Raw genomic sequence first — 18,250 nt, forward strand, 5'->3', positions numbered from 1 at the left:
AGAAAAAAAACTCAGAGTTCTGAGTGGTCTGATATCACTTTTCATACATTAGACTAAATTTTTTCCTGTTCAATAATAGCATTTAAAGATAGATTGGGACACTGTGAGTCAAGGGGTTGCATTTAAGCCACAAAGCATGGGTTAGGAACAGGAAAAGGACCAGTGAAGACCTATGGTCCATGCATTGTGCAATGATGCAAAATGCTGTCAGTCATTCTTTATTGAAAGCACAAAGGAAACTGATCTCCCTTCCTCCCCCCATGTCTTCATTCCAACTCAAATCCAGGAGGTGGTGTTAGCAGTCAAAATGGGAAGGGGTTGCACATCTACTACCAATGGTGTACGTGCGCTGTGGGTAATCAGCGTTTAGTCTGTGTAGGTCAAATAGACTTGAACCTTCTGCCATCAATTCAAGAATGAAAAATCTTAACTCCATCTCAGACTTGAAGGGTCAGAGGGATAGAATGTGGGGACATGCCTGCTCAAAAATTAGATCTGATACCTGGGTATTTTCATTTTGATAAGAATCTTTCATTTAAGTAGATTGATATACATTTTCTGTTTCTATTTAGAGCCACAGTATGTCCAGACTGTTTCAAGCCAACAAAGAACAAACAGGTAAGAATCCCATATCTGTCCTCAGCATCATTCTTCTGGGGTCAAAATTTTCATGTCAATGGTTACAATAAAGGAAGGTTTCTTGAAATTCAGTCATTACTTTCGTGCCTGTTTTTCTTTTCCACTCTCTCTGAAGGGTTCTCTGGTTGTTTCACGTGTCACCTTTTCTTCTCTCAACTCATCTTCACTTCTGTTTAGGATGTCCAAGAATCAGACCCTCAGCAAGAGGGCTATCACTTCAAAAACATTCGCAATACTAGCAGGAATTTAGTGTGGATACCCTAAAAAATATCGGTGTGACAGGACCATTACTTACTCCCCTTCAGTGACATTAAAGTCAGGCTTAAAAGAAGAGAGAGAATCTAGCCTTAACAAAAGGGGAAGGAAAAAAAATTGGTCCTAGAGCATTTTCTTCTGGCCTCCATTGCAAATGAAACAAAACCTATACAGAGCTGTTTTCTTTTAGTTCAACTGATGAAGGAAACAAAGAGAGATCTTACCATGATTGCAGTCTCTGAGAATTTGTATAGTTCACAGTACAGTAAGGCAAATAATTCTTCAGATTTTTCTTTCTCTAGCAAAGGTCTGTTTCAGGATCCTTGTGGGTTAGGAGAAGACTGGATGGCAGCACTTCTGTTCTCTTTATACTCTCTCCTACACAGCTCTCAAATCTGCCTCCTAGCATCTTCTCTTCAGGTCTGGCAGCTCAGGAATTCTCCCAAGGACTAACTTTTTCTTTAATGCTGAAAAAAGGCATTTAATACTTTCTGGACTGACACAGAAAAGAGGTACACAATTACTTTACCCTGGCTAATGAAATCCTCAGATGAAAAGTCTCTTCATGAAAAATGTTGATTTCATCTCCTTGTGCCACAGTAAATAGTTTTGTGGTCTTTGGTATTGTAGACTTGTCCCAACTTCTTATGCTCCAGTTGTCTGTATTACAATGGTGGGTTTTAGCCCAACCATGAATTCAGATCTTTCATGTACACAGTATAATGCTCTCGTTAGGATACAGTCCAAGTTAAATGTGCTTTGTGCTTGATAGCAGAGCTATTTCCAGTCTCTTATGGGAACACCAGGACTACAGTAGCACTCACCCTCTTTTGGGGGGTGTACAATAGTTGTATCACCGCTGAATCCACCTTTCCTCAGGTGACTGTTAAACTCATACATATAGTGGCATGAAAGATACACCAAGAAGTTACAGGGAAGGCAGATCCTGTTTGGGTTTTGCATATCCTCATCCTCTCTTCCTCCTGGCATACAGCAAAGCGCACAGATTCCTCTGAGTTATCAGAGGTCTGTGTCTGCAGGGAGCAGGATTTGCCTTTTAGTACCAAAGATGCAACATAGCCAAACATAATTTAGGAGACATGGGAATCAGCATCAGTCTGTGTGATACTGTATTCCATGAGAAGTCTTTAACAGTTCTCTATACAAGTCACTTGCATGTGTTGTTTGCATGTGTGTGTATATTTATATTTGTATACAAGCATGGTATAGCTGAGTCAGAGCAAGTGACCTGAAAGTAATTTTTAGAGGTGGGCAAAAAAAATTCTCTTCAGACTTTTATGATATAAACAGGCTTTTCAAGTAAATGGAAATTTGTATGGGCAATTCCCATTTTTCCAAAAACTTAATTTTTTTCAGCAACCAAAAAACTAAAACAAAAAATAATTTATTGGAATTGAAAAATGAAGGAAAAATTATGGGGCAAAATGGAAGAATAATTGGTTTGATTTAAAAAAAAAAAAAATTCAGAAGAAAAAATATATCCCTGGCCAGCTCTGGTGAAAATGGTGTTGCCTGTGTAACACAATGCAAGAAACACCGTGCAATGAGAATATATGAACTGAAAATAAATACCATCCAAAATGCTTTTTTAAGAGCCTGTATATCTATCAGATAGGAAATAACAAAGAAACCCTTTATCCAATGATACCCATAACTTACCTGAGACCCTAAAGACCAGCTGCATATTCCACTTTAATCTTCCTGAATAGTTGCGATATCCCAGAGTGATACGTTCTAGCTGTCACAGTGTAGTTGACAGCATGACCTGGGAGGAGCCTAGAAACAGAGGGAAAGTTTCATTTTTGGGTAGGTGTTTTTGTGTTGACTAGGCCTAAATATCAAGGAGGTGAGCACATTGAAAGTACATAAGCAGATGACTAATTTGCACCTGCAGAAAGAGGGATTAAGCATACATTTCTGAAGCAAATTAAAGTTGCCAGTTTTCTTTGATCACCTTTAACTGGTTTTACAGACTATATTAAGATGTCTAAGTACAACTCTGAGATTTATATTTTCTTTGTCACTCTCATGAACTTCAATGCTTTTATCAGCACCGCACCTCTGTGAGGTAAAGGAGAACTGTTATCCTCACACAGAGAACTGAGACGTAGACTATGTCTGTACTTACGTGGGGCGTAGCATACATATACAGCATACTCCTCTGTGCAGGTGTAAATAGTAGTACAAAGAAGTGCTGCTTATGTGAGTGAAGACACACCAGAACCTTAGCCTGTGTACCCTACATGGCTGTTCACGGACTCCTACAGTGCCTCCCATATCTCCATTGCTATTTTTAGCAGTGTGGCATTCTACTGCTCCCATCACAGTGAGATACCTGCAGTGGGGAAGAGCTCTGGCAGAGAGGCGGCATTGAGGAAAGGTTTCAGGAGCTTCCTGCTTCTGGAACCTTTCTCCACTGCCTGCTGCTTCCAGGGCCTTTCTCTGCCACGTGTAGCTACAAACCAGTGTGACTGCAGCCTGCTTTTCATTCCAGCAGGTAGCAGTCTGTATTTCAAATGCAACCATCAGTGTGGACCAGGCCAAAGAGAGACTAAGGCTGTGTCTGCACTACAAAAATAACTTGGAAGTTGAGCATCTGCACACATCCTACTTTGAAGTAGGGCACTACTCCATTCCCAGGAATTGAGTAAGGACTTCGAAGCTGGGCTCCCTTAAGTTAACTTGGAAGTAAGGGAAAATGTGTGTAGGCTGTCTGCTGACTATTTCAAAGTAGTGCCTAACTTCGAAGTTAGTTCCTAGCGTAGATGCATCCAAAGTGTCAGACCAGAAGCCTTTAGCAGAGCAGGAAATTGAACCCAGATTAACACCCTGCCTGCTCGATTATTTTCCTCCCTGACAGATGTGTGTGGAAATTCCCAGTACACACACATGCATGGTGAACAAGTCATCTACCTTGCCTTGTGCTGTGCATGTCTGTTGTGTTCAGAGCAGGGACCCAGGAATATCACTTTGGTGATATTAGATCCAAGTGGAGCTCCGTTTTCAAAAAAAATTAAACGAAGGCTTGTGTCCTAGTCATGTGCTTCTGTGGCAAGTTTTATATATATTTTTCCGTAGCAGAACTCTGTACTTGTTTTGTAGGGGTTTGTTTTCTCTCTCAAAAGTTCTTTTTCTCCATGGAAAATCTGAGACATACGTTAACCCAATTATATTTAGTCTTCCATACATAACATCGCTTTCTGCTATCCATTGTCACCAGTACATAAATGATCTGTAACATTTGTTAATATTATTAGGGGTACAGTGGAGCCAAGATTTTCAAAAACTGAAGCCTAAAAATAAACTCTGATGTCCAGACACAGGTGCCTACATTTGTAGCCTTGTTTACAGGATTGTTGTAAGCAGCTCCCAGTGATGTATATGGGGGCTAGTGGGTGCTCAGCTGTTCTGAAAGTGACCTCATTAATGTCGGTGCCTAAATATGACTTTTCACGTCTAATTTTAGGCTCCATCTTTCAAAAATCATTGCCTGAACCCTCCAGTTCCCTGACCTTTTTTCCTTTACATTTTTTTTGTGTCTTCTGGAATGAAGAAAGTTGTTAGAGGTTTATTTTGGCATCTTCTACAGCTAAGAAGAGACAGAACTAGCAATTGTGTGTCTCTGCTCTTTTTGAAGGATCTGGGTTGGGATTTTTCAAAAACATCTAAATGGGTTAAGACCGCAAGTCCAAGTCAATGAGATTTGTGCTCCTAGCCCCTTAGGCACTTTTGAAAATCCCATCCCAGGTTTATAAAAACAAATATGCAAGTAATTTGGGGAAAAATTATGCTTTGTTGTGAACCTATCTGTGGTAGCAGGATATAGTTTGTAATGATTTCGCAAACGCCAGTATTTCAGATGATGGGAAGTTGGATATAAACCATAGAATGAGATACAAGTACTCATATTTTAGAATATCTTCTAGAATCGGAGAGAGAGAGAGAGAGAGCCTTTTTCTTCTACCCCAAGTCCCACTGATTTTATCATGAGTTTTCAGTGTCTGCCCACACATGGGGCATGTCTATATTTATGGGGAGATCAGCACAGTGGAGGTTGATCTTCTGGGGTTCAGTTTAGCATGTGTAATAGCGATGCACTAAATTGAGTATTTAGGGTGTCCCTATTGACCACAGTACTCCTGGCAGTCGTGAAGAATAAGGGAGGTCAACTGGAGTGTGTCACATGTTGACCTCCCGCTATGGGGATGGCAGGAAAAGTTGACCTAAGACAAGTCGACATCAGCTATGCTATTCACGCAGCTGGAGTTGCATATCTTTGGTTGATTTTTCTCCCCTTGTGTAGATCTGTCTATACACTTTAAAAATGTTAAACCTTAATCCTGCAGATACTAATGCTGAATAACTTTACATGTGCAAATTGAGTTACTCATTTGCATAAGTATTGGCAAAATCAGGGACTTGTTGACCAGAGTATGTTGTTAAAGTAGCAGCATCACAACTAGTAGGGTGTCAGCATATGCTGATTTTGGAAACATTTTCAGGCACAGGAAAATATGATACTTAAGCTCCAAATACAAAAAAGCATACTATATCAATAAGAGTATTTGTGTTCTTTTTTTCCTCATTAGGCAAAATGATGTAATTACCCTACCCACATCCTTTCTTCAGCCTCTCATATTTCCTTGACTCAGATATTTTATTTTTCATTTCACTGTGTAGTCTGTTTTCACAAGAATGGCAATTATAAAAGCTTTGGACAAGATAAAAGAAGAGGATTTCCGTAAGTAAGTATACGTTGAAACTGTTTCTTAGTATTGGGCTGCTTCTGTACAGAATTAAGGTGAAGAGGAAAGTGTTAAAGGGCAATACACAAGCGTTGTTAATTGTTAAAAATCTACTGGTCTATATAGTTGTGTATGTATTCATCAGGAAATGGTGCATTTGCATGGCTTTTGATGATATTAGGATGATGTTATCTAAGAAATAATCTTACAATGCTTCACAAAAAAATGAAAAAACATGCTGAAAACAATTTTCTCCCTCCAGATACTGATTGGCAAATTTTGGGCTAGATTGTGCCATGAGGGTATGAACCTTAGCTTATTCCTGTATAGTCAAACTGCCACAAGTCCATCGCTGCTCTCCTATTCTACCAGCAGTAAAATGCTTTGGCTGCTTAAAACTGATCATATAAAATAGTTGCAATATTGCCAACACCAAATATTCAAAAATCATGAGTCAGGCCCCCAAAATCAAGAGAGATTTTTTAAAAATAAATTTATTTGCGTTCTAGCTTGCAAGACTTAGAGTTTGTACATTCAAGCTTTTCTCTGCAACTGTTCTCTTTGCAACTGCAAGTGATGATTGCTTGTCTTAAGAATGATGCTAAGATGCTCACAATAATTCCATGGCTCTGGGATCTGGGGCTTTAATAGCTTAAAAAATGAAATATTTTGAGATTCACACTAGAATCGTGTGGCATCATGGTAGCAGAAACTAACTAATGTGCAATTTTTTGAACTACACACGAATAATTTGTCTTTTTTTACTCCTCCCAGTAAAGACTGACTAGATGATGTAGGCAAGTTCCATACAGTATTAAGATTTTCATTATCTCTGTAAAACACACCACAATAGATTTTCCGAGTATACTTTGAAGTGTTATAAATAAAATTATAACATCAGTTGACAAAATGAATTAAAATATATTTTGCAATGTATTGTGTGTTCATGTTTGTTTACTTAATGATTTGCAAGGGATCCCTTAATGTTTAGTATTATATTGTAGCATTCCTTGCGTATATGGAAACAACTACATAGATTAACTTTTGCTGCAATGATTCATCATCATGTTTTGAAATTGCTTGTCTTTTGAATCTCTCTTTTTATGTAGGCGTTTTCCTTGTCCCCCAAGTTCACCAAAGAGTATCTGTGCTGCCCTGGAAATTCAGTGCACTAATGGTGCAATTTTTGTAGCTGGTAATATATTTTTCTTGCTGTTTTTTCTTTTAAAAATGTTGATCAGTCCCTGCTCTGTAACTAAATGGAATCCTACTATTTATTATTACTCTTGTTATTAACCATAGGGGAAAATAATACAGATATGTAAGAGTGAAGTCATAGTGTACTTTCTAGAGAGGTAAGAGTTTACTTTTCACCTGCCATTCGTAGTTTCATAGCATTTAATGCCAAAAGAGACAACCTGATCACCTAATCTGTTCTCCTTCATATCTTAGGCTCGTAAACGTCATTCAGATACCCCTATGTTGAGTTTAGTTAAACTAAAGCATTTTAGTCCTCAGAAGACTGTACAGTTGTGTGCCGTATTCTGGGAACCAGAGAGACCAAATTTCTGCCAGTGCTTGTAGTTCATACAATGGCAGGGAATCAGTTGGGTGAGACATCCAGATGTTCTAGTAGGTGATCAGTAACCCAGAGGTGACAGGTTGAAGCCTTGAAGCTTGAGATTTAGATTATAACCATTATCAAAACACAGAACTAAAGGCATTACAAATTTAATATTTAAAGAGGGAAAAAGCATATAAAACAAAATAGTAAAATGCAAAAATGAACAATCTTTTGTCCAACTCTCTTCCATATGGTCTATATGTAATTGTTTAATTTTAGTGATTGGGCTGTGAAATATTTATTGTAATGAGCACAAAGGTAGACCAAGTCTATGGCCTTCAAAGCATGCTGCAAGACACATACATCTGTTTTCACTGGCTGCTGCAAAGGTGGGCCTTTGAGAAAAATCAGATGTGTGAAAAGGGATACTGTCAGTTTCCTGTAATATTATGAATAAACTTAACTGTATTCACTTAAATCCTGTTGAATTACATTTAATACTATGTGGGGTGCATTGTATTGAAAATGTAATTATGTATGGTTGTTGAATTACATATACTTCATTACTAGAAAGGAGATGCTAAGATATTTCCTCCATTATCAGCCCATTGAAGTTACCCCCTGCCCTGGATGCGCTAGAGAGGTATGCATATGCTAGCTCAAACTGGTTTTGCAGGGACCAATATACGGAAAAAAGATTTTATATAAATAGCTTTGTTTTAAACTGTCTCAGGGCCTTCTTCCTAATTCAGCAAATGGACAGAAGACCTTGGTGTGTAAAAGACCCCAGTCCTTACGTTAAGCTTGGAACGACTGGGTCTATTAAGCCCCATAGTACTTGCTGCTTGTTTTGAGCTGAAGCTGTGATGAACTTATGACCACAGAAACCTCCCATTACTTGGGGGAGCAGAGCGAAGTTGGCTGGGGCCAGGGCTGGGACACTCCACTTCCTGCCGCCATGGTGAAGCAGAGCAACTCAGCTGGGAGATGGCTGTGCAGCAGGCTGCTGCATCGCTCTGCTTCCCTTGGCTTCTGTCACTGTGGTGAGTGTGGGCTGCCTGGGCCCCATGGCTAACATCAATATGGGGGACTGTCCCATCCAAAGGATGGTAGAGGTGGCTGCTGTGGGCCCCTCCTCCAAATTATGGGGCCTGGGATAGCCACCACAAATCATCCTATGAACAGGACAGCTCTGATCTCAGCCATATACATGATGCAGGGCTCTGTTCTGTTTAGTCTAGTATAAATCCAGACCAGGGCACAGTTTGTTGACTGTAGGAGTAGTTTCCTTGTTTAACAGCAGTGTAAATGAAAATCAGACTCTGACCCAGTGAGTGGAGTGCATGAGTTAGCTGTGTTTTCAGGACCTTCACTTTTGAATTTCTGGACCCTAATTAAAAACTGCAGTATTAAGAAAAAACTGTCCCATTCAAAATCACATCTGTCTGGCTTAATTTTAGCCAGCCATTGTTACAGGCAACTCGTAAGTTTTTAGAAATGAAAGAAATGTGTTTTCCCTCTTAGCGTATTGTTTATGTTTTGCATTTGACAGTGCTTTTGTACATAGTCATTTCACTGTCACCACAGAAATGGAATTAGTCAGTTTCCTCATTTGTTTGTCTGTGTTTTTCACAGAACAAGTGGGAAGGGAGAAACTTTTAAAAACAGGAAAATGTGATAGTAAAATCACAAAGGCTGACCATGGGCATGAGAGGAAGGTGGTGTACCTGTAACTGCTTTGAACTCTACATATTTAATAAACTAGATTTCACTTGGATAAAGTCTCTGTACTACAACAGGGATTTTGCACCCCCCAAGTCTTCCTAAATCAATTCTTGTCATTACACGCACCCTTATTTCTTATAGAAGTCAAATGGAAAAGACCTTTTCAGATAATCCAGTTCCATCTCCCAGCCAGTTCAGGATTGCTCCTTGCTTGAAGCTTTCCCTACCTTCTATGAGAGATGCAGTGTTAACATGAGATACCATGAAGCTATGAGTAGCGTAGATTGGAGGAAGACCATTCTGTTTAGTAGCAGCTTTTTAGGTTTCTAAATTCAAGCTTGTTCCGTGCTGAAAGAAAACCAAACCCTCCCAATGTTTTCATGAAAATGGAATTGTGCTGAAATTTCTCTTTTTCTGATTGAAGCCTGTGCTTTGTGATTTGGGAAGTGACACGGGAGTAGGTGTGTTGAGTGGTAGGATGCAAGACTGTCTCTGCGCTCCCTGATTCAAAGCAGGTTTTAATCTGAGTTCATTCTGAATGAGGCACAGGGACTTGAACACAGGGGCTTGTCTACACTTAAAATGGTACAAACTGTACCACGGTAGTGCATCTGTGTAGCTGTTCTGCCAGGAGGAATTCTCCCATCCATGCAGATAATCCACCTCACCAGGTGCTGGTATCTCAGTCAACAGGAGGATTCTTCTGGTAGCTTAGTTCTTGGCTGTGTCTACACTATGAGCTAAATTGGAATTTATTAATGCCGGGTTTTATCAGTTTGATTTTGAGCATCCTCACCTTCTCACATGCTCCCCACAAAATCGACTTAGTGCTGCCACACACAAGTTGCTTAAATTTCCTGTTGCAGCAGTGTATTGTGGGAACCTATCCTACAGTTCCTTCAGCCCTGTAGCATTCAGGCTATTTTCACTGGTGCAGCATGGGAAAAAATGCCCCTCAAGTGGCTGTGGGCATCTGACAACATCTTCCCAAATTTAATTTCCTACATTTCATTCCCCTGCCATGTTAACCAAACATCCCTTTTTCCAGGTGGGGTCTGGCTTGCCTGTACAAGAGATGTGCTTTTTATAATTGATTGTGGGGAGAGGTAGTAAAGTGTTAAGGAAAGGTTAGAAAAAAGATTTTGGGTTTTCAAAACGGGATGCAAAAGCACTGGATCTTTTGCAGGCTTGGATCTGGATTTAGACCTCCTATCAAAGAAGATCCTCATATCAATAATTTTGTCTCAAAGGCCCAAGAGCCAGCCCCAGGGCTCCGAAGCAGGTCCCTCCTGGACTGGGTGAAAGGTGCAGACCCTCCTGGACCTGTGGGGCAAGGAGGATCTGCTCCAAGACCCCAAGGTGAAGCTTTCATAATGCCTAAGCCACACCAGATGGCCGCCGCCCCAGCAGAACAAGGCCACTCCCCCACTGCAAGATGGAGAAAGTCCAGTCAAAGGTGAAGGAGCTCCAGCAGGTCTACATTTGGACCCAGGATGCTGTCCAACAATCTGGGGCAGGACCCACTACTTGCCCCTATTACCAGCATGCCCAGGCTTGCATCTAGATGTAGACCAAGCAAAGAAGACCCTCAGAGCAAGAATTTTCATTGCTGCAGCCTTACTTTGAGAACTGTGGTAATTGTGGAGCTACTACATTGCTTTCAATGGCCTTTGGAAAAAAAAAAAACCGACTGTACCCAGCCCCCAAAACTTGTGACCACACAGGGAAACCTCCCCTGGGCAGCTAAAAGCCCCCCAACTATAGCCAGCCCCAAAAATTGTGACCACACAGGGAAACCTCCCCTGGGCAGCTAAAAGCCCCCCAACTATAGCCAGCCCCAAAAATTGTGACCACCAAGGGAGATTTCCCTGGGTGGCTAAAAGACGCCCAACTATAATCAGCCCCCTGGCCTTTGGATAAAGCCCATACAAGAATTTGCTCTAAGAGGACAGCCACTCTAGTGACAAAGTATTTTCTTCTGTTGTTGAAAATCCTGTCCACCAAGGGAGACTTCCCCCGATGGTTAAAAGACCCACGACTATAGCCAGCACCTGAAAATTGTGACCACCAAGGGAGATATCCCCTGGGTTGCTAGAAGACCCCTGAATAGTAGCCAGCCCTCAGATATCCAAGCCACTGAGGGAGACTTCCCTGGCCAGCTACAGGACCCTCACCACATGCAAGCTGTCTGGCACCTTGTGCAGCACGTCCTTTTATTGGTTTGAGGTCAAACTATGTGATACATCTGGGTGTGGGAAAGTTCAAGATTGTGTGTGTGTGGTGCCTCCAGGGGCAGGGAGGGGATGTGGGGATCAGGAGAAAATGTAAACAGCTGAAAAGAAGTTTCTCCTCCTATCACACAAGCACGACCCACAGTCTACCTGCCACGTGGTACATAGGGGCAGCGGCTGGCACCAGGCAGTGCAGGAAAAAAAAACAGCTAGCATAAGTAGGCCCAGAACCACAGACCCCACAGCTGTGCTAATAGCAAGAAAGAAAGAAAGAGAGAAGATTTTTCAGCCTCTCATGACCCTACAACCACAGGCTTCCGGGTGCTGAATTGAAATGGTCTTCTTGTAGTCTAATTCCGCCACACCTGAGAACTGTGGGGCACATACAGGATATCTCTGGAGGATGATAAATTCAATTTAAAGATGTGGTGCTTCTTCACTACCCTTCATTCAGAATTTTAAATTTGAACTGAACACTACACCCATCAGGTTACTACGATGATATATCGATATTATGTCGATTTTAGTGCACCATACATCAAGCTAATGGAATTTACAGTGAAGGCAGGCACTTGGTAAAATCAGGCTAAATGACTTAAAATAGATATCTCATATTTAGACACAGGCCTTGTCTACTTGGGAACTTTGGTTGACTTAATGCTGCTGCTCAGTAGGGTGGATTTTTCATATCCCTGACTGATTGTAGTCAAACTGGACTATTTCTGTAGTGTACACCAGGCATGAGTCTCCTGTTGTGACTTAATCATCAGGCTCTGCACCGCTCCCTTTCCCTCAACCCCCCGGATGTGTCTCTCTGAAACATTTTGGCTTTAGTGAAAAGATGTCTTAATTGTGACCTCTCTGGTGCTTATCAGCTGTCAGAAGGGAGAGAGAAACTGGTCTGATTTTAGCATATGCTTATTTATGCACAGGAACCAGAAGTTCAAAATTGTGATCCCCATAGCAACTGTAGTAGTACTTAGTAGATGGTATTGGTTTTAATGATTTAATGTAGGTGTGCAGTATTGCTGACTTACAGTTGCTAGAGAATCCCTACATTTGAATCTCCTCTCTGTAAGATTTAAAATAGCACCTGTAACAGTGCATTAGCATGGTTTTTTGTACAGTAAGGTCTGAGTACGTGAACTCCGAGTACGCGACGCCGCTCTTATACGTCTGACCCTGACCCCACCCCCCAGCCCAGTTTAAACCACCTGCAAGCAGTTCTGGTTGAAGCCGTCCCACATGGCTCTGGCGCAACCCTCCTGCTGGCTCACAGGCTGCCTGGGGGCCGCCCCCCGCGCCCCACATGGCTCCAGTGCGAAACCCCCCCCCCCCCCCCCCCGCCAGCTCACAAGCTGCCCACCTGCCCCGCGTGGCTCCGGTGTGACCCCGCTGCTGCCAGCTCACAAGCTGCCCACCTGCCACTGCTGCCACCCTCTCCCCCTCCTACCCCCCGCACGGCTGCAGTGCAACCCCCCTGCCAGCTCAGAAGCCGCCTGCCATGGCTCTGGTGCAACCCTCCTGCCTGCTCACGACCTGGGCACAGCTCTGGTTCTGGCTCAACTCCCCACCCCCCCACAGCCCAGCTCATCACCTGCACTCAACTCCACCCCTCACCTCCCTGCAGCCCTAACCCACCCCAGGCTTAGCCCTCCCAACCCCTGCCCGCCTCCCACAGCCCCAATCCACTGCCAAGCTTAACACTCCCCAACTACCACCCCCCAGCCCAGGACTAACCTTTCTGCTGCTTCCCCTGCTGCAGAACATGTGTTCTGCTGGGGAAAATCAGGACCCCAACTTGCACAATATGTGGTTTACACGAGGGTGCATGGACCAGAACCCTCGCGTACTCTGAGACCTTAACCTTACTGTATTTAATTTCTCTTCTTTTTTATTTTTTAATGAAATGTGATACTATGCAGTAATAGATGCACTAATTACAGCCAACAAACTGTGCTAAAAAAAACAATAAGGTGACAAAGGCAAGTACTCAGAAATTCCAGGATTAAATTGCTGTGCCGTCTTATTAGGCCCCTAGAGCAGATGTATGATCATACAACTATTACATAATCCTGTGCTATTTTTAACATAGGCCCCTGTTTTATTCAGTGAATGAGAAGTTATTTCATACTTCCTTTTACCTTCCTTTTTCAATTGTGGCTCCACTTTATTTAGCATACATCACCCAAAACCTGCACTGAATACAACATTCTTAATTTCCCCATGGGCCTTCCTGTTGTGCTCTTCCTATAGTATGTAAATTCTTATAAACCAACATCAGAATTTGTTTGTCCAGCACCCAGTAATACTCAGGGTAATGTGCTATGAAACACTAGAACTCAAAGCTCCAGCCCATTACATTAGAGCTGCGGTTCGCAACCAATTTACCATTGTGAGCTGCATATGCAGCTTGCTGTGTATTATGTAGGCCACATCCACACACCATATATACTATGTATATGGCCCTGAGGAAGTCCCATGGGCCACAACTGTGTGCTAATTGGGCTGCAAGCAGGCCACAGATTGAGAAACCCCTGTGATACATGAATTAAAGGTAACTTACTTGTTTTATTGACAGGAAGGTACAACAAATATTCAAGGAATTTACCACAAACTCCCTGGGTTATAGACGGAGAGCGAAAGCTGGAGTCTTCAGTGGAAGAGCTGATTTCAGAGCATCTAATGACAGCATTTAAAGCAGATAGTGAGTGTCCAGTGTTATATGTATAATTCATGGTACTTAAGTTCAGTTACGCATCCAGTGGAACAGCCCCCACAACTGAGCCATTGGTTACCAGCCCCAGTAGACACACACTGAATGCATATGAAGAGAGAAACTGCTACTCTCTCGTCCTTCTCAGCTGTGCTTGCAAGCCAGGAGTGGTCTCTCAAATGCCTGCGTTACACCTGGCCCGTCAGTAATTCAGTGCTTGCTTTTGTAGGGTAGTATTATATGCTTTTAAAATCATTCTGAAGCTGAGCCTGATCAAGACCACCATACACGCTGGACCCAATGGCACTAAGTCCTACACCTCTTTCTTCACAGTTCATAAGTGAATGCTCATTATAAAATACACTATTTAACAATTAAAAATACTAAGAAGCTAACGTTGAGTTGTTATCTTACCCTTTGACTAGTGCTTCCTGAAAGTGAAATAAGTGTGAGTGTATTCATCAAGTGGTGATGGGGGAGTTAATTCCCAGGCATGGATGGGGCATTAGCAGTCAAGCCTAATGTGTGTAGTAGTATCTTGGGAGTTGAACTGTAGCCAAGGGTTAGAGCAGAAAGTCAGATGTCAGGAACCAGAGGAAGATGAAGGAGCAGAGTCTGTCGTAGGAGCTGGCAGAGGACCCGTCCAGTTACACAGATGACTTAGTGTCTCCTTCAAGCTTAACCATTGTACCTGGACCTATCAGAAACCCTGGGTGTACTGCTAGTCAGGCCCTCTGAAAGCAGCACATCCTTTGGTGCTGGGACCCAAACTGCTCACAGCCAGTTGACTGCTGCTTGCTGGAGCTATTGGGGGTTAGCATACATGTGGCAGGAACACAGAACTGGCAGACTCAGGTTCTAGACCTGCAGTTTGTCAAACTTTCTTCTAGAAAACCTTGTTTACTAATTGCTTCTGCCTCGGGTGTTCCAGAAGACCTACCTTGATCCTTTTTCTCTTGGTCTCATTTCATTGCCTTGGAGATCAACTGTGTAAACAGTAATCAATGAAATAGGGGTTTATCTGTCGGTGAGGGGTGACTGTTGTCCATCTCTTGCCCACCAGACTCAGGCTTAGTGAGCATTATGTACAAAGGCAAATTAGGAATATTCCTTTTCCCGTGCAGTTGTATATGGCAGAGTAGACACTGGGAAAATCCCGAAGTTGTAGTTACAGTATGCCATTCAGACAAGTGCTGCGAGGGACCTCATTTCAGTAGGCAGACCTCTCACAGCTACTATCCACGCAGGCCTGTATGTTAATGGGGAGAAGAGGTATGAGAGGCTGCTCCAACTGAAACCTCGCAGAACTCAAATAAGGGATCCCTGCCTTATATCTGGAGCTGATATGGCTAGTGCCTGGATAGAGCTAGTAAATACACCAATGATTGATGGAGAGACATATAGCTGGATAGGTGTCACTGCTGTTGTCCCTTGCTCACCTGGCAGTGGAAGCCAAGAAAGCCCCACATACAATGAAAAGAGATGTCCAGATTGTGTGGCCTCCAGAGCTGTCTTGAGACACCTCTATAAAGCTACAGCTACGGAGTGGGAATTTCTTCTATGTTTTTCCTAGGAGGGATGAAGATGTGACAGCTCCTGGGCAAGGTTAACTGGGGAAGAGGTCAGAAGTAGGAAGATGAATACCAACCTTCTCCTTGCCATATCTTGATAGAGGGGAAAAAAATAATTCTCATCATACAGATGACACCTGAAGTTCCTTTTCCTTTCTGGCCAAATGTACGGCTAACAGACAAATAGCTTAGAGGTGAGGAGTCTCTCTGAAATCTTGGGAGGTTCATAGGTATGTTAAGGGTAAGAGTCACAGAAGGAGGGGACAACAAAAGCCTGGAGTGTCAGATTGAGGCTGTTCACTACTGTTAGGTATTTAGGTAAGAAAAAGAGCAGGGATTAACAGTGAATGAGATTGCATTTGGGATTAACTTGTTCTTTCAAACTTTCTCAAGGCTGTGATGTCCCTCACTCAGGCAGAGGAACAAGGAATTTTTTATTAGAGGGATGCGCCAGTGACGGCCTCATTTTGTTAGAGTATGGGCTACATTTTAAAATCACTTTACATGGTTTTCCTTTTACTACGAGCAAACTGAGAACTTTTGACAGTTTTTAAATTTGTAAGACAAACCCCTCACTCTCTGTTCATATTTGTTTTTAAAGGTTTTAATTTTTCATCCTCGGGAAGAGAAGACGTGGATGTGAGAACACTAGGCCGTGGTAAGGTTGGGATGTCCCTTCGTTAAAGGAGTAAACCAAACAAAATAGTATCTTGGAGCTACCCAGGCACATTTTGCTGTTTGTAATTAGAAAGCTGTCTTGTGACACGCATGCTGCTTTGAAACATTCTCTCAATAACCTGATATAGTCATTTAGAGACACAGGTTGACATTATTTCATAAGAACTGTGTGTAACAGAATAGACTCACCATAATCTTCTTGGCTGCACAAATACAAACATTTAGAAATCCATAGTGTGATATCAGTGTTCTCTCACATTTCTTAATTTTAATCCATTTATGTCACATTAATAAATACATTGTTTTCTGTTACATAATTCTGTTTTGCATCTTTTAGCTAGAAAAATGTTTCTTGCTCTTCTAAGATGATCATTTCACTTTCTGGATGTATTTCCTTTGATCAGTTATGCTAATACTTCCAGTAGCTTTCTGTTACACTGAAACAATTGTAGCTAACTGAGTAAAAGTCAATAATGAGGTGTACCAGACACTGGCTAATTTGTGGCATAATTCTGGGCATTACATATCCTTGGATCAGCACTGGCCCAGAGCACTGAAAGTACAGCCAGTTCAAAAGCTGTTTAGCTGAGGGAGCTGGATTTAGCATCATTTTGCACCTGGCTTTGCTCTAGGTGCCAACAAATAAGCTAATTAACTTTTTTCTTATTTTATTTTATAATTAGTACGTACTTGTACAAGATGTCCTCTGGAAGCTGTAATTTGCACTTACTGTTAATACTTGGGTTTAGTAGCCAAAAATGTCCCTTGTTTCTTTCCTTCCATCTGATGATCATGTCTCCTAAACTGTCCATATGTGTTTGCATAAGAGAACACGCTTTTTTCACACTCTCCGACCTTAATGCGTAAATTCAAACATTAATTTAGAACATGTTTTTATGTTTTATGACTCTGTGCATATTGCCAGGAAGGCCCTTTGCAATTGAGCTTGTGAATCCTCATAGAATACATTTTACTTTCATGGAAATGAAGGAACTTCAGCAGGTAAATCATTTGCATTTCATGAAAATCATAAAGGACGTGTGCTTTTGTAACAGGGCAGCTTTGCTAACTGATTCCCTTTCTGACATCACAGAAAATTAATAACTCTTCAGACAAAATAAAAGTTCGAGATTTACAGCTTGTCACCAGGTCAGTATATACAGTCTCTGGCAAGTGATTTCAAAACGATGCTTTGAGAATTCTGCAAACATCCTCATTTCTACAGCTATGTAGTTTATGCGTATCTGTGATTTATTTATTTTTCTTAGAGAGGCAATTGGACACATGAAAGAGGGTGAGGAGGAAAAGACAAAGACCTACAGTGCCTTAATATGGACAGACAAAGCAATACAGAAGGAAGACATTGCAGTTCTAGATGATATGAAGGTATCTGTATTTTTCTTGCTTTTATAGAGCACCTGCCCCTTGCTGGGTGTAGTATGTGTCTCCTTCTCTCTGGTCATGTCTACACTAGCAATGAACTTCAAAATTAATTTAGAAGTTAGGGCTTACTTCGAAGTTAAGCATGGAATGTCTACACATGTTGTACATTACTTCGAAATAACAGTCAAAGTAAGGAGGCCCAACTTCAAGTCCTTATTCCATTCCCGGGACGGGAATAGCGCCCTATTTTGAAGTGTACGCTTCGAAAGTTACACTTCGAAATAGGATGCAGTGTGTCTATAGATGACCTATTACTTTGAAGTAGTAGGTCTGCCATGGTGGCAGCTTGCAGGAGCCCAGAGACACTCTGGCCAGCCCTGACGGGGCTCTGTGGTCACTGCCAGCCGTGCGTAATGATGTAGCTACCCAGCAACCCCAGGCAGGAAGCTGTGTGTGTGCTACAAGCAGAGGGAGTGTCCCACTCCAAGGGAGACCCAGTGCCCCCATTATGACAAGCTCCACTGCCTCCTGGGATGAAGGAGGTGCAACCCCTGGAGCACCTCTTGGACACTGCTGTCTCCCATCCCCCACATGGAGATCAAGGAGGAGCTGGGACCTGCAAACACCACCTGCTGCATGACGGCTCCTCAAAGACACCGTGTGCCAGCCACGCCCAGCCAGCCATATCGACCAGCCAGGAGCCCCATGCCCCACCCCAGAGC

At 42.3% G+C, this 18,250-nt stretch overlaps 1 protein-coding gene across 1 annotated transcript in view; it reads left to right on the forward strand.

Annotated features, from left to right (window-relative positions):
- PUS10 (pseudouridine synthase 10) overlaps window positions 1–18,250 on the forward strand; it is an 80,190-nt gene that overhangs the window by 52,613 nt on the left and 9,327 nt on the right. Inside the window, exons 8-15 of the mRNA XM_074989468.1 lie at window positions 573–618; window positions 5,596–5,660; window positions 6,770–6,855; window positions 13,762–13,887; window positions 16,069–16,125; window positions 17,071–17,147; window positions 17,239–17,294; window positions 17,414–17,531. Coding sequence (XP_074845569.1) covers window positions 573–618; window positions 5,596–5,660; window positions 6,770–6,855; window positions 13,762–13,887; window positions 16,069–16,125; window positions 17,071–17,147; window positions 17,239–17,294; window positions 17,414–17,531 — 631 coding nt within the window. The remainder of the gene's footprint in view (window positions 1–572; window positions 619–5,595; window positions 5,661–6,769; window positions 6,856–13,761; window positions 13,888–16,068; window positions 16,126–17,070; window positions 17,148–17,238; window positions 17,295–17,413; window positions 17,532–18,250) is intronic.

The sequence above is a fragment of the Carettochelys insculpta genome, chromosome 3 (assembly GCF_033958435.1).
Source record: "Carettochelys insculpta isolate YL-2023 chromosome 3, ASM3395843v1, whole genome shotgun sequence".
NCBI classification, from domain to species: Eukaryota; Metazoa; Chordata; order Testudines; family Carettochelyidae; genus Carettochelys; species Carettochelys insculpta.